The sequence below is a fragment of the Candoia aspera genome, chromosome 1 (genome assembly GCF_035149785.1).
Source record: "Candoia aspera isolate rCanAsp1 chromosome 1, rCanAsp1.hap2, whole genome shotgun sequence".
Taxonomy (NCBI): Eukaryota; Metazoa; Chordata; class Lepidosauria; order Squamata; family Boidae; genus Candoia; species Candoia aspera.
Window position 1 is genome coordinate 142,520,667 of NC_086153.1, and position 25,536 is coordinate 142,546,202.

Consider the following 25,536-nt stretch of genomic DNA (forward strand, 5'->3'; position numbering starts at 1 on the left):
GACTTACCTCTGCAGAGAGCTGGTGCTTTGTCTCGTATAAAGAGCGGCAGATCTTCAGAATCTCATTGCCCACACTCTTCTTTTTCTCCTGTGGGCACTTCATAAGCATCACTGTTCCCAGTTTCACCCAAAGATTATTACTTGGACATGTTCTACAATGCAGGAAAAGAAGTTTTCTTGTAAGCACTAAAAGCAATCTGATCTCTACTGCGCACATCTATCTATACGTACCTTTAAAAAGAGACATCTTTTGACAACATATGTTGAATGCAAATGCTTTGTGTAAGTTTTACAACAGTTAAACTCAAATGAACTGCTTTTCAATGTCTATGTAACACATGACTTTTTGGAAATAAATATGAAAAAAGATTAACAGGACTAAGTATTTTAATGAAAAAAAGTGTGGCCAAGAAAGAGAGAAGCTGATAAGGAGGAGTTAATTGGTAGACAGGATAGACAAATAAATCATAAAGGCTAATATGTATTTTCTGTAATGTCAAAAAAAACTTGAAAATAGGCAGAATAAAAAACTGAGGTCAGAGGCAAATAAGACAAACCCAGCCTTTTTTTTTTAATTTTCAGGTAAATATTTGTTAATCACTTAGGAATAACTGAAAATTATTTAAAGTAAATTATGAAATATTTTCCAGAATTAGTTTTCTAATCTAGAGTCACAATTTGCATGCTATTATGACTTGGGCAATGATATTGTTTGAGTTTAGGCACAATTATAATACTTGAATTACCAGTTACACCACAACTACTGTGCACGATAGTAAAATTCAGATGGTAATAAAGTGTAATAATACTCATAAATTATAAACCTGTCAAGGCTAGTGTTACTGGCAAATGTGTTCCTCAAAACTAAATTAGTATAAGAATCCATACAAATTATCTACAGAACTAAGACTTAACTTTTTGCTCATTTTCTGCCCCTCACACTCCCACATGCACATGTCTTTAAATCCACTTGGGGACAGGGTTTTGAATTTCAGATATTATGTGATTATTATTGGAAATGTAAAATGAAGTTGTAATTTCTTTTTCTAGATCAAGATTAATAGAATGATGAAGAGGGAGAATCATAGGTGGCATTAAAGATTCTTATTTGTTATTTTTTTTAATTGGGTTGTGAACTATTAACTAGTTAAAAACTAAAACAGCTTATATTAGCAAAGTGCTATTCTGTTTATATGAAAAGAAATAATTTTAATTCAAGCACCTAGCTTATAAAAGCTGCAAAATACAGTATATAAAGACTCAGGACTTTTTTTATGCTTCAGGAAGGGTTTCTTCAAAAAATGTGGCCGCTGTGAAAATTCATGCATCATATGAAAACGCAGTACTTCTTCTTGTCAGAAATGCTTTATTCATATGTAAAACTATGCAAATTTACATGAGTGTGTACATTCTGGCCAACCAAACTACTACACGTGATGTCTTTGATCAAGTGACAGTTTGTCTTTGAAAGAATCCAGAGATAATCTGGAATGTGACAATCCGATAAAGAGACCAGAGAAATAGCTGAATGTGTAACTGAATTGATACTGTGGAATGGTAAGCCTCCAGCCTGCCAATTCAGTTCAGTGAGAAAACAGATTATGCCACAATAGGAGTAGCTACCAAGGGCAGAGATGATCTTCTCCAAAATACCATCTCATAACATCTTCTGGCCCACAGAATTATTTTCCCCACTGCTGTCAGAGAACACAAAATATAGCAGCTCCATTTTGCTTTTTCCTTCTTTGCCAAAAATCAACTGAGAAGAGAGGGAAAGAAGTAAAAGCCAACATTCCATGGCCAGAAATCCACTCATGCAACACAACTTCTTCTGCCTCTGCCCTGTGTCTGGACCCAACAATTTTTCCAGCCCAGATTTCGACAGGATAAAGAGGCTGAAAATAAATCCAAGGAACCAAGTGCTTTGACCATAAAAGCCCACAGCTGAGAGGAAGATTATCAAGCAAAACCAAAACACCTGCTCTTTGTCATTACAGGAGATCAGATTGCGAAAGTTCATTTTCTGAGGTACAAGAGGACCCCTAGTGCTCAGTTTTACATGGCTCAGTGGCCAGACAGAGAAGAAAACAGTTTTATAGTTCACAAGGTGTGTTCTTTTCCCCCCATAATTCTTAAATCGATTAACTCAGAAGATATACAGTAGGTCAGAAAGGGACAAACTAGGAAATCTTTAAAGCTGGAAAGCTAAGAGTAGTTCTGTCCTATAACCCTACCCCTGCCTGAAATTCCTAATTTCCTTTTGAAAAGGAAAACAAATGAGGTTATGGCATAATGAATTGTTTAAATATACCATAGGTCTAAGTATGTTCTTTTCTTCATCCATATGCATAGAAGCTTTTGTAAAAGGCAAGAGAGGAATCTGGTAAAAAAGAAGATACGAATAACCAAGCCATTGTAAAAGAATTTTCCCATTTCCCAATGCAGTTGTCTTTCTCTATTAAATAAAAATCTGAATTTTGCTCTAAGGGAATTCTAAGTGTATATCAATGGCTTATAAAGGTTAAGGTCAAATATAGAGGAATGTGCACAAAATGAAAAATAAATTTTATTTCAATCTTGGAACGAAATGGCCACTCAGAACATTCCACTGGAATATATAGGCTGTGCTCGGATGGACCTCCCCCCCACTCTAAAATGGCTTCAATATTCCACATTCCATCAGAACAAAAGACGTATCAAATGTTCTGATTAAAAGAAACATTATAGGAGGACAGCTGTGTTACGGTAGCCAAAAATCAGGAAGAGTCCGGTAGCACCTTTTCCAGCTAACCAATTTTATTAAAAGGCATAAGCTTTCATAAGCTGCCACTCACTCCATCAGATGCATGACTAAACTCCCAGGACACTCTACTGTAGATTGCAAAGTAACCATTTTGGAAAAAAGAGACCTTAACAGGACAGGTGAGCAACAGATAGTTGAACTCACAGACAGTACATCAAAAGGTTTCAAGCTATCTCTGAAGGTCTCAACAAACACAATATTTTTTTTAACACATGACTACTGTTAATTGATAAGTTACTTTTCATCTGTCTCATGTGTAACCTGCATCTGCATAACCAACCTGGCTTTTCCTCCCATCCCCACCCACTTCATCCCAATTGAAATCCTACATCAGTTTAGCCACTCTGTGCATCTGACCAAGCAAGCTGCAGGCCATGACAGCTTATGCCTTTTAATATATTTGTTAGTCAGAAAAGTACTTTCACTAGCAGACTCGTTCTGAATGTTGCTTTATGGTACTGAAAAACCCACTTGTTGAGACCTTCAGAAATATTCAGCAATCTCTCACTGAACTGTTATGGTCGAGTCCCCCCCCCCCCCCCGCCCACAGATGGAGTGTCCTAGAAGGTTGAAATGCTTTAATACAACTTTGTCCTTGTTTTGAGTCCTGATGTCAAATTTGTGTTCATTAATTCTTTTGTGAAAGGTTTGGCCAGTTTGTCCTATGTAGAACCCAGAGGAGCACTGCTGACAGATGATGGCATGTATCAGAGGAAGTGTGTGTAAAGATGCCTCTAATCACGTGTGTGAAGTTGTTGGGGTGTGTGATGGTGCTGTTGATACGAAATGTTGGGACAAAAAGCCAGTTCGGTCCAGTGGTTAAGGCTCCAGGCTAGAAACCAGGAGACCGTGAATTCTAGTCCCACCTTAGGCATGAAAGCCGGCTGGGTGACCTTGGGCCAGTCACTCTCTCTCAGCCCAACTCACCTCACAAGGTTGTTCTTGTGGGGAGAATAGGAGGAGGAAGGAGTATGAGGTATGTTCGCCGCCTTGTGGTATTTATAAAAATAATAAAGGCGGGATAGAAAGCAAACAAACAAATTACACATCTGGGTTTCTGCAGGGTCTAGTTCTCATGTTAGTATCTCTGTCTGTTGTTGCTTATGAGAATCTGTACGCAAGCCTGGACCTGCTACTCAGCACTGAAGAAAGCAAAGCGTCATTGTCTAGTTTGGGTTGTAGCTTATTAATAATAACAGAACAAAAGAACACCATTGGTTGTCACCTGCAGCTCACAGCTAAAGCCTCTCAAATGCATTATTAATAAGCTACTTAGTATGTTAGCATTTTAGTATTTTATAATTTAATCAATTAATTTTAGGCCCTTGGATTTTATTTTTATTTTTTTGTTCTTTGTATATAGTGTTTAGAAGTCTGAATCATTTTTATTCGCTTCTATTAATGTTCCAGAAAATATTTATATATTTTAATTTGAGCGTTGTAATCTCTTACAAAAACAGTATAAAATGCTGGTCAGTGATCATCATAATAAATATGTTTATGGAGTCTGTAAGAAAATATATGGCGTTTTTTGTACTTCACAAACACAAAAAAAGTTTTTCAGAATTGGAGTGGCCTAGAAATATCATCACTCACTTACTCAATTAAAACAGCAGTTTCTTATCACTTAAAAATAACGGCAATTTTACAATTATTTGTTTCTCAGCAAATGGAAAGTAGTTTCAAAATTAACACTAGGACAAGATATACTTAAAAATCCCAGAAGGTATTTTAAATTATACTACTGTGCAAAACAAATAACTTACATATTTGGGCTTTTCATAGGTGGCCAAGCTTGCAGAAGCATAGCTAAATGCTGGAATTCTTCATGTTCCTCACTATTTTCCAGAAGTTTCATGAAGAGAGCATACCTCTTTTCTTCATTTTCAATCTCTGTTATTTCTACCTAATAAATTGGGAAAAACAGTAGCTTACAGTAAATACAGGATTCAAAGTAGAGGTCACAATTATCCAAATATTCTTGTGTTAAATCAAATTTGTTTGTTTGTTTGTTTGTTTGTTTGTTTTGTGCCTTTGAATCAACATTGACTCCTGGCAACTACCTGGACTAATCCCTGCAGTTCTCTTGGCAAGGTTTTTCAGACGTGGTTTGCCATTGCTTCCTTCCTAGGGCTAAGAGAGAGTGACTAGCCCAAGGTCATCCAGCTGGCTTTGTGCCTAAGGTGGGACTAGAACTCACCGTCTCCCAGTTTCCAGCCTTAACCACTACACCAAACTGGCTCTGTATATCAAGTTACAGTTATTTAACATTCTAGATAATATCCCCCAAGTTTTTCTCCCTTTATTTTTACACATTTTCTTGCAAAACTCAAGAGGAATATCAAGCCCATAGTCTTCACAGTTCAAAATATCTCCTGCAAGATTCCCTGGTTTGACTAATGGATGGAAGCACGAAGGAGGACAGAGCAAAGGCACTGTCTACAACAGAATTAGTTTGAAGAGACAGGTGACAAGCAGAAGCTTAGGAAACCTTTGTATAATGGGGCTTTCTCTAGCACCCAGGGGACAACTGAATTCTTGTTTCTTCTTGCTTGTTCTAGCAGTTATAAGGCAGTTTACTTGCTTCATGCCACCAGACTGGCAGCACCTTTGCAGGGGGCTTTGGGGGCCGCACATGGCCCATAGATACTGGGGTGCCCCCAACCATTTTACTTCAATCAAGGTATAATAGTTCCAAAAATAGAAGTAACCAAGAAATCACTGATTGTCCAGGAGCTGGCTTTCTCAGGCGTGGAATTTCCCCCCAGTCCTGGAATGCCCTACACAGTGATACACACCTGGCCCTTCTGTATTCTTTTGGTATCTTTGAAGTGAAATATGCATGTGTGTGTGTGTGTGTGTGTCATCTTTTATTCCCAGAACAGAGGCAAACCCGTAACATATCTCTATAAAAAAACTCAAGAATATTTTTAAAGTGGACATTACTGGGGTATTCCAAACATGGACTAAAGAACTGGAATCTCCGATTATGCTCCATCAATGGCTTCATGTCCTTAAAAATGTTAAAATGGTATCAACAGATTTAAAATTCAAGTTGATCAAAAAAAATTATTTAGAGGGTACTGGATTCCCTAAACATACTTGAAAGGATGGACATCAGATTTTCTTTGTGGGAGGTGTAAAAAATTTGAGGGTGCATTGACCCATATGATATAGGCATGTGATCATTTGGTATTTTTTTGGAATGGAATTTTAATGTATGTAAGAAAATCTATGGGAAAATCTCTAAATGTTAAATATGTTAATGTGATGTTGAAATATACCAAAGCTTTGGAATCTTACTGTTTATCAGGAATTATGGCTGTATTGAGCCATAATTTAAAAAGTGATATTATTTCAGATGTTGAGGAATGGCTTTTGGAAATGTGTGATTTATTGATCTTAGGAAAGGCAGTATTTTCTACTAATCAAAGGACAAAGTAATTATTATTAACTATTATAACTATTCTGGCAGAGATTTTGTGGTATTTTACAACAATATTTTGTATTGATTATACTGTAAGTACTATACAATATTTATTAGCAAACCAGTGACTATTGATAAATGTACTATATATGGTAGATCTTTTTTCCGTTTCATTTTTTAAAAACCATATTTTCTTTGGTTTTCATTATTTTTTCTTTAAGTTTAAGGACTGTTTTGTTTAATTCTGCTTTTTAGTGCATTTTGGTGTTCTGTCAGTATTTTGTATTTTGAAAAATAGCAAATAAATATCCCAGAACAGACACCATTTAATAGGGGACAGTGATTTCTGCTTACTGAGAGTCAGGACTCTAGAAAAATAGGTGTGAGCTTCCTCAGACTTCAGACTCCACACACAACTTTCTAGAGCCCTTCAGAATTTCTGCCTCATTGCAAATAGTCATATTTTACACAGAGAGGACAAACTCCATATTTAAGCTTCTCTCTTTCTCTTTCCAATTACGTTTCCTCCTTACCTCATTTGAATCCACATTGGATATCAATTAATTATATAAATGGTCTGCCTTATTTAAAAGGCAAGTCATTTTAATTGGAACCCAGCAAGCTGGCAGCAGGACCAGTTCTCATTAGTACTTGGATGGGAGACCACCAGGAAATTGCAGGGTTAAAAAAAAGTCAAAAAAGCCTTCTGATTAGGAGGCTGTGGAAAGCTACCGGACTTATCCATGAAGTCACAAGGAGTCAAGCTCAACTTGAAGGAGGCTTTATGTTTTAATTCTAATCTATAGCTATTCATTCAATTAATAATTTTTCCCACCCCATCAGTTTTTGGAGTGTGACTTCTGGCCAGTGTATACACATGCACACACGTGTTGTATATGTGTGTGTGCATATGTATTTCTAAATACACACAAACTCTACTAGGGAGAAAAAAATAAACAGGACTGGTTTCAGTTAGAGGTGACAACCCTACATTAATGATATGGGTAATCTGGACACTGTACAGAATTTTTGGCTTATTCAATATATATATTTCTGGTCTTTTTGGATGGAGGGAGACAAGTGCCTTAAAGTGAAGATAATTGTCCTTTAGGTAAATAAAATATTTAAATTTGTATGTTGCAGTATTTTAAAATCTATTTCTTATGTCTGTGCTTGCATCCTTATACATTACAGTTTAACCACTGCTTTATTCAAATAATTATATTGTGATTTTTGCCCACTGTAAAACACTTGGGAAAAACTTGTTTTGAAGTACAGAATACAAAGTTTTAAAAGAAAATGAAAATGTAAGTACATAGCATCCTGAAGTATCTTAACTTGTTTTTAATCTATCACAAATTGAATGTAAATGCACAAGGTGTGATTAGTAGAAGGCAGAAAATAGAGCTATATGGCATTTCGGATTTAAAGGCAGAAAGGTGCTTTGGAGCATGCAGGTGTCCATGCACAGTACTTAATTGCAACTCCTTAAACCAAATGTATCTTTTCACAGGATGCTGCTGCTGCAGCTGTAGTAGGCAGTTGAAAAAGACACAGCTATTTTAAAGAGCTGGAGACAGGTGTCTTCAAACCTAAATCTCTGTTTAGGCCTAGCAGAAGACAGGAAGGAAACTGTCAGCCCCAACGTGTAGATCATACCAAGAAATCAATTCCATATTAAGACTAAAATTACTTTTGATTAAGATTAACAAGTAACAGAATCTTGTAAATCTGATTGTTTTACTTCCCTCTCTTATACTGATGTGAATTAGAGAAATGTCTGTCTGAGGGGTTTTCACATTCCTCCTTCACTGTTTGGGCTTAAGCAATATTTCCTTCCTCATTGCTTTGGTAACAGATCTCCCCATTCTCCATCAAGGTCATTCTCTTTATTCTCTACAGGAACTGTGTAATAGACTCCAGTAATATGCTTCTATGCTACTTAAAACTGATTCAGCAGTTAACTTCATTCACAGTATGCTTCATGCTTTATTTTCCCACTTCTGCTACCAGAGATCCTTTTAATCCAAAATGGTTAAGTCTGTTTAATGTGAATAGATTTCCCAAGGTGTAGAATTCTGCTTTTTTTTAGCATAAGAAATGTTATCCTTCTGAGTATAATAGCACCTAACCTCCCTTAAAACATTTTGCCCCATTTTGACAGCAAGCAAGGCCATTCCCATCCTTTGATTTTGAAGGGATTTTATGAGGGGGGGGAGGGACTTCAGATAAGGGAAGGGGCTTTCTACCCTCGCCCTATTGGAAAAGTGACTGTGTAGGAAAGAAATAAGGCAAAGCAAATGAAAATAAACTCCTTGACCTCTTTAAAATTCTTCCATTTCCACAGCTCTTTTTGGATTTGCATTTATTAGAAGCTAAACCTCAATTAATGTATAAAAACCTCAAATCAATTATTTCCCTTAAGCAAGCTCTATATTACTAAAAAGCACCCTGATAGGATCTTTTGATTTATATATAAAAGGTGGTTTTGAAAAGGCTAGGTCATCAAGGTACACAGCAAAATAAACTTCAAATGTATAATGTAAATTATACTTTAGGAAGAAAAAGCTGTTAAAAAAACTGAAATGTGACAGGAAAGAGCTGATAATTAATTCAAATCAACAAAGTTATTCTTTAAAAAACTGGAAATCTGAATACTATTGTCATGAGAATATGCTATAAAGACCTCTGCACAAAAAGCAAATAATATAGTAGCACTGATTTGTCAGATATTTGATTAATACTGAATATATTCTGCTATAATGAATATAGGAATGAATACAATTTTTGAATAAATATCTTATAATAAATCTTCAAGGGGGAAAAAAGGATAAAATATTAACACAATGTTATTTCTCATTTATGTTCTTTTCCTTCTCAGTGTAAATTCTATACTATTCCTTGGGGTGGCCCAGCAGGCCCAGACGGAGCCTCTTAGGGTACCAAAGTATGGCGCAGCAGCCAGGCGGTGCGGTGAACACTTGGGGCGGCTCAGTGGGCCCAAACGGATCCCCCCGGAGCAGTGGAGGCACAGTATGGCAGTTGAGCAGCGTGATGAACCCTTAGGTCAGCCCAGTGGACCTAGTGGGCCGACTGTAAGCCTCCTGCAAGCCCCCAGCCCAGCGGCTGAATACTGAGCCGAACCGGGTGGGCTGGCAAACTCCCTGGACCAAAGAGCTAAGCGGGCCGGCGAGCTTGCCAGAGTAAGGAGCCAAGCACCGCGGCAGACAACAGCGAGCTGGCAGGGGGTGGCCTTGGAACAGCAGAGGCTGGGGTGGAGTTCCTGGAGCAGCAGGAGCGCATCCCACAACAGAGAGCCATGGTGAGGCAAGTGGGTGAATGAGCCCTCAAAGTGGGGCGAGTGGGCCAGTGAGCTCCCTTGAGTGAGGGGCTGAGTGCCCCGCCGGGGTCCCTCCAGTGTGATGAGTGGGTACTCCCCTCTGGTGTGAGAGACGGGGAGGGAGCCTGCGAGTGGATGAGATGTGTGTGTGGGGATCCTCCCTTCTTGAGTGAGCGTCAGGGAGGAGGAGAAGTGAGTGGGGTGCCCCCTGCCAGTTAGTGAAGGGGACACAGTAGATGTGGGGTGATGAGTAGGTTTCCACAGCACTGAGAGCAAGAGCTGAAGTGGTGGGGAACTTGCCACCACCCTGTGGTTGCTTGGTGTAGTCTGTTGATGTATGGTTGGATGGAGGGACCCCTAACCAGGGAACCTGGAGGGCTGGGATTGTGGGGAAATGAAAATGGCAGCTCTGGGGGATTTAGGGTGGGTTACTCTATTCAGGTGGTGATGGGATGAGGGTGTCATGGCAGGAGTCAGAGGGCGGGTCATCTTCAGGGAAGACCCCCTGGTGTTTGGTACTGGTAGCATGTTCTGGCTCTCTGCACTCAGACCCGGGCCCTGGACAGCAGACCCATGGAGGCCCTGGCTTTTGGCTGCTGGCCCCCCTTATACGTGATTTGATCATTGAGGAGGGGGCACACCTGGCATGTATTTACGAGACCTGGCTGGGCCCTGAAGTGGGGGTGCCCCTTTCAGAAATGTGCCCCACTGGGCTTACAGTATGGCACCAACCAAGACCCCAGGGCAGAGGAGGAGGTGTGGCTGTTGTCATCCAGGGAATCTCTAGTGGCCTTCAGGGGCGCTGTTCCACAAGTGGCTGGTTCCATGTTCCTGAAGTTGGGCTCCCGAGAACAGTTGGGATTGTTGCTACTGTACCAGCCTCCCTGCCGCGTAGCAACCTCCCTGCCTGAGCTGCTGGAGGCTGTCTTGGGGTTGGCAGTGGAGTTTCCCAGACTCATGGTTCTGGGGGACTTCAACCTGCTGTCCCTGGGGCATGCCTCAGAGGCAGCTTGGGAGTTAATGGCCACCATGTTGGCCATGGGCCTGTCCCAGATTATTCAGGACCTGACTCGAGCAAGTGGCTTCACACTGGACTTGGTTTTCTTGCCAGAGCAGTGGCAATGTGATCTGAAGGGAGAGTTATATCTGTCCCCTCTGTCATGGTCAGATCATGCCTGGTGACCTTGATATTCTCCTATGCCGCCCCCCTCCGCAGGGAGACAGGAGCCATTCTAGTGGTCTGCCTCCGGCAACTGATGGACCCAATGGGGTTTCAGAGGGAGCTGGGGGTTATACCCGAGGATCTGTTGCATAGTCCAGTAGAGACCCTGGTTGCTGCCTGGAATAGGGAGGCGGCCGGGGCCTTGGACAGGAGCGTGCCTGTGCGACCCCTCTTGTCCCATTGAACCCAACACTCATCGTTGTTTACAGAGGAGTTGAGGGTTCTGAAGAGGAGTAAGAGACGTCTAGAGTGCTGCTAGAGAAAGACAAGGACCGAACCCGACTGAAACAAGCTAGAGCCACTATTAAGGCCTACCTTGGGGCAGTAAGAGCAGCAAAACGTCAATATTTCTCCACTGTTACTGCATCCACAGAATGCAGTCTGACAGCCCTGTTTAAGATCACCTGATCCCTTCTAGGGAAGGTGTGTCCAGTAACTCAACTATAGGGCTGTGTAGAGGAGTTTTCTGGGCATCTGGAGGATAAAATCATTCGGATCCATTCCAAGTTGGAAGCCAAGCATGCAGCATGGCCTGTGGAGATGCCTGGGGAGTGTACTTACCCAGTTATCTGGGAAGTTTGACACTGTTAGGCCCAAGGAAGTGGACAGGGTTCTCTGGACTGTAAACGCCACCACTTGTCAATTAGATCCTTGTCCCTCGTGGCTGGTGAAGGCAGCTTGGGAAGTGATATGTGGGTGGGTCCAGGCGATGGTAAATTCATCCTTGGGAGAGGGAGTGTTTCTGGCTGTTTTGAAAGAGGCGCTGGTGCAGGCCGTTCTCAAGAAACCATCACTGGATCCCACAGTGCTGGACAACTTTCGTCCAGTCTCCCACCACTCCTTTTTAGGGAAGGTGGTTGAGAAAGTGGTGGTGTTGCAGCTCCAGAGGATCCTGGATGAAACGGATTATCTGGACCCTTTTCAGTCAGGTTTCCAGCTCAGATATGGAATGGAAGCAGCTTTGGTCGCACTTTTGGATGATCTCTGGTGGGAGCGGGATGGAGAGAGTGCATCCATCCTGGCTCTTCTTGACCTCTCAGTGGCTTTCAATACAATCAACTATGGTATCCTTTTGGATACAGGGAGTTGGGGGTGAGTGACGCGGTTTTGCATTGGTTCACCTCCTTCTTCCAGGGCCGGTCATGTAATTGCTGGAAATTTAAATTAACCACGTGCATTCGTTCAACACCCTAATATTGTCTGTTTGTACCATCCAAACCTCAAATCAATGGCAGATTTATTTGTATCCTAGCAAAACCCATGTTGATTAATTCAATTTATAAACGTTTTTCTCAAATATTCTTCATTTCTTCATTGCAATGTGACTCTGAATCACTACAGCATTAAAAGCAGAATTACAAACAAGGCACTTGAGAGTAGGTCCTAATTGCTACAATACATTCTCAGTACCAATGAAGTTCTAGTAAAGATCTGTTAAATTCATATCCATTCACAACAGAAGGGTTATTGAAAACAAGCCAAAGATGACATATTCTTTTATCTTCAGGTACTGTGTTACAGTTACAGGAAAGACGAAAATGGAATGAAATTCCTCCACTGATTCAATTATACTTTGTTCTCCTGTTGGGATTTCCTTGAATTACATACATTATTACGTATGTGTCATTATGAACTCATAGAGAAGCAGTGGCTCTTTGTTCCATCAAAGATTATCTTCAAATAGAAGGTACTGATTGATACATGATTATGCCAGTTTTTCTGAGAGGATACTCAGAGTAGGATAAATTATTTGTTCATCTTGACTTAGCTCAGATTCCTATATCGTAACTTAGATAAATTACAGATCAATGTTCTAAGCACTTTTGCGAGAGCACAGTAATTTCCCTCAGAACGTGAAGTGCAGTGTATGCTATTACAAATACAAAAATTACGGTGCAATCCTATTTCCTCCAAGAGAGTAAGCCAATGTTAGATTTTCCAGAACAAGTAGGGCAAAAGTGACTAAAATCTGCCATTTGCTACCCTTCTCACTACTTTTTTTAAGCAACAATGTTTCTCTCCCTGCTGGAGAGGGAATTAATATTAGCTATAAAGATGACCTAAAATCTCCTCTACGGAAGATGTGATGAATAGTTACACTTACTGATCCAGTGTCACCCGCTGGCAGCCCTTCCATCACACTCACAGACCATACATGGCATGCTCTGAACAGCCTTTTTAAAAATCTTGCCTGACACCTGAAAATCTGACATTCAGAAGGCAATAGCATGGCTCTTCCATAGGGGCAGGGAAGAGGAATCTGATTGGATCATACTTTCTCCCTTGAATCATAAGTATCATTCCACTGCCTGAAACACAGGACCACATTAGTGTGACCATCAGATAGTACAGAATTTTAAACAGAATGATCTGATGACAGCTGAATGCTGTATAATTATTCAAGCATAACACCCAGTTGCAACAGGAGTTACAGACATCCTACCCACTACTGAAGGAATAGCCTAATGGAATAATAAAGTGATGCATCTTTGTCAGGATGTCTATTACTTAGCTTCTCTCTAAACTAAGGACATTCAAGCATTGCAACCTTTCCTCACGGGAAAATAAAGCTTTTTTGCACCTTTTCTAGATCAAAAATATCAAGTATCAAAGCTCCACTTTCAAACATGCCCTGGACTAATATAATAAAGCTTTTGACTGCTCTTTTTTGCACCTTTTCTAGATCAAAGATATCAAAGTATCAACGGTCCACTTTCAAACATGTCCTGGACTAATATAATTTTTGTTCAACTTATGAAGTCCTCCTTTCCAGAGATTGTAGTTATAGCACCATTTTCCTTTAAGAATACTGAAGTTTCCCTTGGGGAGGGAAGTGGGAAGAAATGTTGGGGAGGATCTTAACACACTACTGATTCAGCCATAAACTATCAGGATATTCAGCTTATTTCATTCCTATTTACTGTCACTCTTATCTCAGCCAATTGCTAATTTGTTTTTTTAAATATATAATTTGTTGTATGTACGTGCTTTTTAGATCACACGTGTAACCCCAGTCAATGAAAGATCAGAAATAGCTGTAATAAAACAATACAAACTTTGCATAGTCATTTCTTTGCCAACAGAATAATGCCACTGAAAACAAATTCAATCAATTCAGGGGGGAAACAGGGAGAATACTAGGTCTTTTTCAAAAATGCAATTTAAAAATAGGAAAATCTTTTTTTTTAAGCTGTCAAAAATGTTTGTGGCTTAACCCTATCCTCCTCAATGTTATTGGCTCTGCCTGGAATGCTAACTTCATTTCCAATGGGATCTGTAAAATGACGAAGTTAGCAGTCAATGAATGAGGTCTGCAAAGCACAGAGATGAAATATGCTGATGGCAGAAAATTGCTGATTGCATCTAGGCTACCAACATAAAGGTGACTCTATTTTTTATACATTAAAAAAAAAACCTGGATGATTTAAGGGAAATGTCAATACTTTAAAGCACATTTTAATTCTCTGATTAACCAGAAAATAACAAAACTTGTACAGTGGAGACAAAATATAAGAAGAGAATTAGAACACCACACCTCATCCTCTGTATCACAACTAGTTCTTTCCTCTTTCCAACCCATCTGTTCCTTAATGGGATGCCACTTGAAAATGAATTAAGATCTTTCAACCTTTGAAAAAATGAACACATCTGAATATTTTATTTTGTTAACTAATCATTAGTGAGCTGGAAACAGCTGCACTTCAGCTATGAGATAGGCGGAAAACATATTTTTAATTTTATACATGCTGGTCTATTTCCCAGCAATACTTATTTATGGGACCACTAACTTGCAGCACCTAAAGTCTAATTAAATACTTAGTCTCACTCTGATGTATACAAAACCTGACTAAGAGGGTTAATCAAACCACACCAAAAACATGTTCATAACTGAACATTACAATATCATTAAAATTATATTTATGTGCCATTAAGTCATTACTGACTGTTAGTGATTACATATATGGACCTTCTCCAGGACAAAAAATATTTTTACATAGTAATAATCCACATTTAACACTGGCATTGTCCAGAGTCTTGTTAGGTGTCAAGAAGGAAATGAAAAAGGAGAAAGGGAGCATTATGTTAAAAAAGAATGCCAAAATGGGGCAAAGTAAAGGAAATAATGACCGCAATAAAGACTGTTGTTGTTAATTAAAAAGTACCTTCTCTTCCAATGTGGATTACAGGATAGTTAGAAATCTGAACAAAAGACTTTCTTTTTTTCTTGCACATTTTATTCTTTTTTTCCCCCATTCCATTCCCTTCTCTTTAAGTTTAGTTTGTAATAGTTTTTACTATTGTAATTCAAATGCTTAATAAACATATATATATAAAGAAATCTGAACAATAGGCAATGTGTTTTCAGGTTCTCAGTGATGTCACTAAATGTGGAATTATTTTTATTTTGCTATAGTGTAATTCTCATATTGAGGTAATTGTTAGTAACATTTGTTTTCACACTCATCATGGAGCTAATTAGAGGGTTTCAATGTTTTTTATTGTTTTAAATTAATAAAATCTAACACTTCAGTCAGCTTTTATTTCTGAAGTCACACTCTAAGTGTAATTTAACACAAACATAAGAGGTGAGTAATTTGTTGAGTATTGCACAAGATCTATTCATAAAATTTTGACTAACAATATCAATTGTTGTTTGTTTTTGTTTTTTTTACCCTAAGCTTGAAGAAAAACAACAAAACCTTTTGCAAATACCACTTCATAATCCAAAAGTATGTTGCAAAATGCCATTAACACTGAATGTTTCAGCTGCCATCCTACAGAAATATGGTAACTGAAGCGGGTCCAACATATGGTTTTAGCCAACTTTGGCTGATCTCAAAAAAAAGGAAAAGGAAAAGGAAAAGGAAAAGGAAAAGCAAGACCTGGTGAGTACTTGGATGGGAGGCAACTAGAATATGCCAGTGTCTATAGACTAGAGTCACACATTGTAAAACTCACACACACATCCAAGAAGAAAGCAACAAAAAACAACATTCTTGTTACCAAGAAACCAATATGGATGCGCCCATATAATCACCAGGAGTTGAGCTACTTAAGAGAGTTTTTATCAAAGGAGGGATGCTTTTAAGAATTACAAAGACCAGAGAAAGAAGAAATGTAATTCAGTTGATCTAGAAACCTTGTACTCTCTAACTTTTCCTGCCTTCTGGGTACCGCATGCAGTGTTAATAATCTATACCTTATTCCGACATATATATATTTTCATGCCACATGCCCAAAGTCTTTATGTTTTAATTTACAGTTTTAATTTTAATTTTATTAAAACTCATTAACAAAGTACAGAAATTAGAAAATGAAAAATCACCCCAGATATCCATTAGTTTAAGAGAAAAAATAATCAGTACAAACAAGCCCCTATTTAAGAGTTTTGAGAAGAAACCCATAAGTGCTCTGTATGCCTAAATGTTCAATGAAGGTCCAGCAACTACCATTGTATAAATAACTTGCTTATTTGTAAAGAGCAAACACTGCCATATAAGATTGCCTACCTGAGTCTGGGGCCAATAGGCTTTGAGAACAGCTTGTGTTCTGAACAGCACAAGCAGCTTGCTGTCCTCGTCACTTAGGTGAAAGGCTTGCTCCAAAATCTGTAGCACTTTTATGCGAGGCTTCACTGGTAAAGAATCATCTCCACAGAAAGGCCTAAGCCAAGCCAACAGATCTTCTGAAGACACCAGATTCTCACTGCAATCAAACCAAGAGACACATCTGTTTTCATCTAATTGTATTCCATTACCAAATTCCATTCAGGTCCTCCTTGAATTAAGATATGCCCACCCTGCTTTGCACAAATGTTACCCATGTACTATAGGGATAGGAAGAAATGTATAGAAGGAGGTTATGAGAGTTTGTCTTTCTCAAAGGTAAATGAATGAACCTTTGCAGAGATGCAGTTTTTCTGCTTTTCTCTGTTGCAGTATTTCAGAAAGGAATAAAAGTAAATTAATGGATCCTTTGTTGCAGATAAGCAGAAGCTGGGCTGTTTCCCATAGGACAGCAACAGGCAACCTTGTTTTTTTTGGCCTGAGGTTCAGATTAGGATTATTTAATGAGAAATATCTTCCTTTTTATATTGTGGAAGACCTGATACTCTGATTTAAAAAATCTACTACATTTTCATCATAATCTGTGCTTGAAGACGGTATTACATTCATATTACACTGCTGTTACTACATTACCAATAGGTTTCTTTGCTTGCTGAAGGTTCCTCACAGTATTTAGGAATACCACTGGTGTTCTCTGATGATATTTTGAAACAACATATGGTTCTAATATTAGTCCTCACTTAATGACCACTTGTTCAGCGACTGTTTGAGGTTGCGACAGTGCTGAACGAGCGGTACTCATAACTAGTTCTTGAAGTTCCAGTCATTGCAGCACCCCCACAATGACGTGATAGCGATTTGGGCACTTGGCGACCGGCTCACACTTATGGTGGTTGCAGCTTCATCATTGGCTTAATAATGAAGCCAATGCAACATTATTAAAACCAGTGTTAGTTATGGTAATAGGCAGGGTACAGCATTTTATACCAGCTGTGGCTTCCAGTTATCCTCAAAGGTGGCCCCCTGTGGTACATTGCAGCAGTCAGTCCTAACCTGTTGAAGGCATAAGTTACTGTTACCAGGACCTTTTGCTCAAGGGCCACAACTGGTGTACCTGCTGAAGCTGGGCAAAGGCTCCCCTACCCACTGTATCCAGCTGCCCATCTATCAGGAACTTGAATCTAGAAGACCCCAAATCACAGATCTGCTCCTTCAGTGATCGTGCCATCCTGTCCAGAGCCACAACTGGAAAGGATAAAGACATCAATGTTTTCTTTGCAAACAGCAACTCCATCTTGCACAGTATCAATTTCAGCTTGTTTTCATCCAGCACCTAACAGTCTCCAGGCACTGTATCAAGACTTCAACTGCACTTCAGGGTGGACAGATATATCTGAGCATCAATAGCATATAGATGATAGCTCACTCTGAACAGATAGTTTACCTATTCCAGCAACTTCATGTAGACATTAAAAAGCAGGGAGAAAGACGGGTGAGAACTGCACGTCAAAAACCACACATAAACCAGAGCACAGCTAGCCAATAAAGGCATATTGAGCTGATTGCTCTCCTCCTGACTCAGCTTTTCCCACAATTTTCACCATTCATATTTGACTAATATCCAACTAATTGGCAAGATTAATAATAAAAAGTTTAGGAAAATAATTCTCAAAAAGACAAAGGAAGTAAGGCTTATGTGGATGATCCAAAAGCTTCTGAAGTGGCACACTACTCTAGTACTGAAGAAGTAATCATGGAAGAGGATGATATTCCAATGCAGCACACAAAAATCAAGCAACGTTTGGGACAAAGGTTTGAAATTAACTTGATAGGAAATCTAATTAAGCAACTCAAACAAGAACTAAAGGCATAATAAGCAAAGTCAGTTAATACTATCTGATAGGACTTGGCAGGTACTTTTGAACAAGCTAATAAAAAACAAAAAGTATTGCCTTTTCAAATTTCAGAGGCCATCCAGACTGCTGTTTTTATTGTGAACTGCCCAGGGTAGTTAATCAGTTCCTGATTAAGTCTTCTCCTTGTTGCCACTCAGGGTCACTTCAGCTTGCTGTGAATGTTTCCTTACAAGGGCACTTTAAGCAGTTCATATGCATTGTGGGGGGATCTCAAAGGTTTGGTAGTGAACGCAGTTTACATGTGTATGGGAGGACCACCCTTTACCACTACAACATTTTCAGACAAAGATGTGGAACCCACACATAGATTCTTTATTCCTAGGTTCCACTGAATGCAAAAACCAAGGGATATAATATTGGTGAATGCTCAAGTGAGAAACAGAATTTTGCAGAAGGTCTGAAAGAGATCAATTAAGGTGGAGATAAAATGTTAGTTTTTGAAGTTATTAGTTTGGCCATGTTACAAAGAAGAACAGCTTTCAAGCCTTTGACAGAAGAATTATCAAAAAACAGAATAGGTATTAATGGGGGATTCCTTTTAAGCTAGTTTTATTTCAGCCACAAGGGTAAGAGACTATTTCTGTGCTTCAAGAGACAGAGTCTTAACAAAACTAAAGAATGCTTTGCAAAGAACTAATAGAGATCTTTGATGCTTAAAGAATTGATTTATCTTTATAAGATCTGATAAAAGAATCTTTTGACATTTAGTACTTACAAGATGGTAGACTGTTATAAAATAAATGTTTAATATTATTTCATATTAGTTGGGAAAAAGACAAAATACAGAGAACAGCAAAATAACATACAGAAGTTACATTAATATAGTATAAGACGAGAAGCTGAAAAGGGGGAAATTAGAGCTCAATGTAGCACTCTGCTAACAAGACCAATAAGTGGATTTAATTAATCCTCTGTGAATTTCTGTCCACATGTTGCTTAAATGGGTTGTGAGGGTGAAAATGGGGGGATGAATAGAGAGGAGAACTTGGAGAGCATTGGGGAAAGGGGTATAGGAGGCAAAAAGGATAGTTAGATAGTAATTTTTAAGCATTTCACAAATTTAGTCAGAATTGTTGGCTTATAAGAAAAATAAGGTTTTATTGTTGATAAATTTAATTTGTAGGAATGGTAAGAAGATAAGAAAAGCAGAAGCGTAATAGGGCAATAGGTGAACAGTCCTGGATAGTTTCTCTAAATGTTAGTGAGTCAGGAGATTTGATAGAAAGAACTTGAATCAGTAAGCAATAAATTTTTTTCACCTGCCTGTAGTTATGTTATAGAAAACATAAAATGAAAGATACTTTTTTGTTAAATGGACTAATAAATAAAGAGGGGATAGCCATCTTATTTAAAGATAAGATTGATTTTACAGTAGAAAAGATTCAAAAAGATAGAGAGGATTTATTTTTATTGAAGAGAAGTTTAATAATAAAATTGTAACACTTGACTTCTATATATGCACCAAATCAGAATCAAATTAGATTTATACAAAAAAGTAATGACAGCCTTGAATAAATCTGCTTGAGAGAATTTCGTTCTGGGGGCAATTGAAATATTGATGCAGGTATACCTGGGGATGGAGTAAGTCGTCAGAAAAATAGAAGCAATCTTTAGTATTAAAGAGATTGCAGACTGATGTAGGCTGATGCAACTGCAAGAGCTTATTGATATTTGAGGAACTAAGCATCCATTAACAAAATGCTTTATATATTATTCAGGTAGCCCAGCAAAGTAAAAAAATAATATTTAGATTTATTGAATTTTCTGAATTATCCTTCCTGGATGCTCAATATTTGGATTCTCCATTGCAAAATCAGAGGTCAGTTAGGTTTTTAAAATGGAAAATCACTAGAGATGGGTTGACAAACAAACTCTATAAGGCATTTAAAGTTATTTTTAATCTACATTCTTATCACTAGGCTATGAAGTGAATTAGGGAAACCTGCTTCTGTTGTTCTGGAATGACTATAAGATAATTGTAATTAGGTAAAGATCCACTAGAACTCTCCCCAATGACCAAATAAGAATCAGTACAATTCAGAACAATTCCTAAAACCACACTCCCACCAAAATTGGCAGCACAAGTTACTGTATATAAAAAGGAAGCAAAACCTATACTCACTCCCACTGATGATGTTACCTAATTGGTAATGAAATGTCTGCAAGCAAACAACCAAGCTTGGAGAGCACCAAGGACTCCCCAGTTCAACCCTGAGCTTCATGTATTCTCTTCTGCTGGAATTCCTAATCTCAAGAGGCGTGAAGCAGGGTTGCCCTTTATCCTATTATTTAATTTTGTTAAAGAAACAGTAGCAGAAGCACTTCATAACAATAAAAAAATTAAAGAGATACCAAGTAGGATGTAAAAATTGTTAAATCTATTTGCAGATGGTATATTACTTTTACAAATTCTTGCAACTGTTAATGTTTCCTGTAATATTAATTCCTAGATATTTGAAAGAACAGTATTCCATTGATGTATTTAAAATACTAGATATCACTCTGTATTTTAGAAGAGGTACAAAAGAACACTATGAATTTTGAAAATTTACTATGAATCCTGATACTCCAGAAAATTCTTCTAATCCCACCCTAATGTATTTAGCCAAAGTATTAGCATTTTTATTGTAAATGAAAATATTATATATGTTATGCTAATAATAATAGCTCTAATTTTGATGACTGGTGATATATGGGAACTATGGCTGAATGTTCAGATATACTGTTCTTGGATATTATGTTGCACGCTTTTTTCTTATCTTATGGAATGTTAAAAGTGAAAAAATAAAATTTAAAGTTTTGTAAAAGAGAGAGAGAGAATGAGAGCAGGATTCCACTAGACCAACCTCCAACTACCACTGACTAGAACCTCTAGAACCACCCACTCAGGAAGAAGGGAACCCACTGTAAAATAGTGCCCCCAACTTCCAATCCTGGCAGGCAATAAGGCATACTCTAATTTCTAATCTCCGTTTCATCAAGTGAACCTTCTTGGCTACATTTACACAAGTCACATACAAATAAGTGAAATTCAAGACCTTCACGGTGCTTTGCTTTTCTGAACAAAAAGTCATGATTTCTAGAACAACATCTGCTTGAATCCAAAGAATATGCAGAAATCAAACACTCAAGCAGCTAACCTAAAAACTCTCAATAGGCAGCAGAGATCCTAGTATCTCCTTTTAAATTATTCTTAACGTTTATATTTAAGCAGTTGATAAATTAATTGAAAACATAGGTTTAGGCTTCTGGTGGGAACACGGCAGTCTGAACAGCTGTGCTCCTGGGCTCTGCAAGCAGAACGCACAATGCAGCAGTTTTCGGGCTCAGGCAGGTTTTTCCTGAAGCCCAGGAGCGCTTTTCCGGAGAGAGGAAAATGCTCAGAATTATCCCATCTGTCCTTGGGAAGGCTGTGTGCAGCCAGAAAATCACAGTGTTCGCAATTGACTGGTAAGAGCAGCCAGGAGGCTGGGGCATCATCATTTCCAAGCCGCACTGTAGCCTTAAAGGGACATTAAGACCGGCCACCCCATTTCTAAATCACTCAATTTATTTTTAAGTTTATGTACCCTAAGAGAGGCTTTCTACAGCAAGGAGAAGTGGGGTCTCTTGGTGCTTATTGTTATTTTTGTGATTAATTCCTTTTAAAAAATTCTTTTAAAGTTTTGGATTTTGCTTCCCATCCAAATATCATGGAAGGTTGAGAGTATGTAATCATCTCCCTGCTATTATTTAGCATTTTGATTTTAGCACTCGCTTGGGGTGGGAGAGGCACCAGTTCTTCTTGGGGGTGGCTAGTACCACAGATCTCTCCCCAATGAATAAGATCTTCACCTCTTGAATTTTATATCTATTTTATCTTAATTTATTGGTCTGTTATATTGTAATTTATATGCTTTTAATTTTGATTTTATTGTAAACTGCCCAGAGTCCCCCTTTTGGGAGAGATGGGCAGTAACAGAAATTTGAAAAATAAATCAATAATAAATAAATATTTCCTACACATTGAATCTGCTATTTTGAACTTTCAGCTTTCTGTTGCTACTTTCCCTGGGGAACTGCCTGTTATCATACTTTCACTTCTGTAAACACATTTTGGAATTTTTCTATTATCTTCCACTTTTGCTGGTTAAGTACCTAGGGGGCACCATAATCTATTGCATGAGACATGGAGGATTTCAAGCAGACTTTCTCGGTTTTTCATCGTGACCTTAAACAGATCCTTTTTGATTCCTGTCAAGTTTTTATGCAAGGCATTCAGGACATTGTGGAAAATATGAGGTTTAAAATGCATCATCTGGTTGGGGATATTGTGGAAGAAATTGAAGAGCTTAACAATGATAGAAATGTTTCTTCTAATAGCGAGATTGGGGCTTCTGTTGAAATGTTGGATAGTTGAGCTGAAGAAATTAAAGGGACAGATCGAATTGCAAGCCATAAGTGAAACTGAATTGCTGATGGAATGTTATGGAAAAGAAGGGGTTATTATGTATGGGAGGCTTTTTGTTGGGAAGTCAGAGTTCTTATTGGGTTGTCTGATTTCTTTATGGAAAAAGCCCTGTGTGTATTGTGGGGATATGTAAATGCTCTGGTTTATTCTGAAGTGGGGTCAGGGCTTCAGAATATTTATCTGGACTGCTTCTGGGGCTGGTCTGACTTCATTCATCTTTAACGATTTGGATTAAGATTAACAAGGTATAATAATAAATGCTTGGTTTTAGGCTTAATATGATTATTATAATTGTTGTATTATTAATTATAACGGCAGGCAATTTATATGCTTTTTAGTTTGATTTTTATTATAGTAGACAAAAATGTATAGAATAGTAGCAGGAAAGAAATAATTAAATAAATGCTATCTTTGGGGGGAAGTTGATTAGAAGGGGTGTGTGTGTGCATATCTGTGTGTACACTGTATATCTTCTTTTTCTTTTAATATAAGGAGATGGAGCAACTGTATTTAGTGATTTTTATAATGTGCCAATGGAATGATTTATAGAAATAATGTGATTTTGGTTTAATATAGAGTAAGGGGTTGATTATAGAAAAAATGTTTTATATCCTTGCCATTAATAGTCGGAAGTCACCTCCTGTAATTTTTTTTTTTTAATTATCTTGTGTTTTCACTCTTTTTTAGTTGTTTTCTTTTTTTTTTTGTAGTTTTTTGCTTTTTTATAGTTTTTATCTTTGTCTTAAATCTAATAAAATTCTTATTAAAAAAATAAGTTTAGAAAGCAGAATATCCTAATAGACACAAAGTATTTCCCAGAAACTAACTGATTCTTCGGGAACAACAAAATACTTCCTGTTTTTTCAGCAGTTCTATTGTTACATACTATCAGGAATTTGTATTATACTTTTCTTTTGCCAGCTCTGGGTGTTCTTAAAGAAATTCTTCCACAAGGAAATTATTTTTACTTCTTCTTTTGGCTATTTTTTAAAAATATTTAACGCAATCTATGTTAACTAATGGTACGCAACATTAAGTAGCATTCTGACTATCCAACCAAAGGAGACTATGCATTTCTTGTCACTAGAGAAAGTCTGTACTCAAATGCTTATTCAGTTCTTCAAGCAACAAAGCTTATATAGCCAAATGCCAAAAGCCAGAGAACACAAAAAGGAGATACCTGCAAATTTAGGATAACCTTGTAATAATCTTAAACATAAAAACACTTGGGAAGGGGAAAAAAGCCTAGTGAGGAGTTATTGCTTACAAAATGCTGATTGACAAAAACAGAAAACAAAACAAAACAAAACTGGTTCGTTTGAAGAAACGAAATGGATAATTAGAATAAAAGGGTGGAGAAAGGGGCCATGGTAATTGTTTATCTGAACACTTAACCTCCTCAAGGGCCATGTCTTTTTTTTTTTAAATTATTTCTTTAATTATTTCTTCATTCAGAAAGCAAAACTTTGAAAGTTGGTCCTGCCAACTTGCTACAGTACATTTTCTACCAGGGCCCCCATCCGCTATGTTCTTGATTTAGTTCATTTCACAATGTTTCTTTCTAACATATTTTAGATCATGCTGCTGCCAATCTGTGATTCTTATCCTAGGTACACTTGTGGAAGAAATCAGGATCCCAGTCCAAGAAAATAGCCATCTTGTTGAGTTATGTTTGGGTTTGGGTTATGTTTAGTTCCAACAAGTGTAATGTTCCACCTTGCAGTCAACTTAGGTTGAAACTCCACCCCTCCCTGCAGTCCTCAAAAGTAAGTGTATACTTGGAGAAGAAATTTACCTCTATTCTCTTTCCCTTAGATATCTGGTCTATTTTTGGTTTACAGCTTTACACTGTAAATCTGAACATAATTCTTGACTAACGTGAGCCTCTTCGGGACACAATCTTTATCCTGAAATAGGATGCAAATACAGTACTTAATCCATACCAGTATGTGTAACCTGTTGGGGTGGCAAGCTTTTCCCACCTGTTCTCTTAGATACGCTTCACACTGTTGCCTTTTACCTGCCCAAACCTGGATCCAAGCCATAACGAGCAGAAATAGTTTACCCTCTCATGTCTTCAGCAATAACTCTTCTACAGCAGAAGGCATTGCTTCTTTTTAATATATTTTATTCACCCACAAATCCTTTAGGAATAGTCTTTTAATATCTTCCTTCTCAATTTTTTTTTTCCTTTGGAGAGGGAAGGATGTGGAGCTGCCTGTAATTTAACCTTTCCTATTTTCTCCAAACAGTTGCTTTTATTCTTCTGTGCTAGAGTTAATCCACTTGAGTCTGATTTGTTCCTTCAAAACGTCACTTGAATAGCAATATTGCAGCAGACTAAAGATAAAACGCACTTTCTGTTGATTTTAAAAATACACAAGGAAGCCAGTTAGAAAAGGAAGTTTACTAGAAATAGTTGTCTAGAAATAATAGCTGTGTTTGCTGACTACAGTAGTAATAAACTATATGTGTTCTTTCATTAAATAAGAAATATCATAAGCTACAGCAGGTACAGGCAACTTTTCTTGGTCTAACACACAGACTATATATTGAATGACAAATCTGCGGTTTGGTAAAACACAAACTCAATCTTAATAAGCCGATGGAGAACTTGCAATATTCAAATTATCAGAAGCCCCCCCCCCCCGCATTTCAGGCAATATACATCCTCTTACTAGCTCTAAAATACTATATAGTTGTATTTGTATAAATAATGCTTGTTATATTCACGGACAATATTTCAACTTGACAGTTTTTTTTTTCAAATAAAAAGACGCAGCAGGTAGCATGTGATTTATATTTGAATAC

The 25,536-nt window shown here is 37.9% G+C and overlaps 1 protein-coding gene across 1 annotated transcript in view; it reads right to left on the reverse strand.

Annotated features, from left to right (window-relative positions):
• NBAS (NBAS subunit of NRZ tethering complex) overlaps positions 1–25,536 on the reverse strand; it is a 189,778-nt gene that overhangs the window by 18,247 nt on the left and 145,995 nt on the right. The window contains exons 48-50 of the mRNA XM_063314683.1: positions 16,303–16,498; positions 4,570–4,709; positions 8–152 (exon numbers count right to left, since the gene is read on the reverse strand). Of these exons, the coding sequence (XP_063170753.1) occupies positions 8–152; positions 4,570–4,709; positions 16,303–16,498 (481 nt within the window). The remainder of the gene's footprint in view (positions 1–7; positions 153–4,569; positions 4,710–16,302; positions 16,499–25,536) is intronic.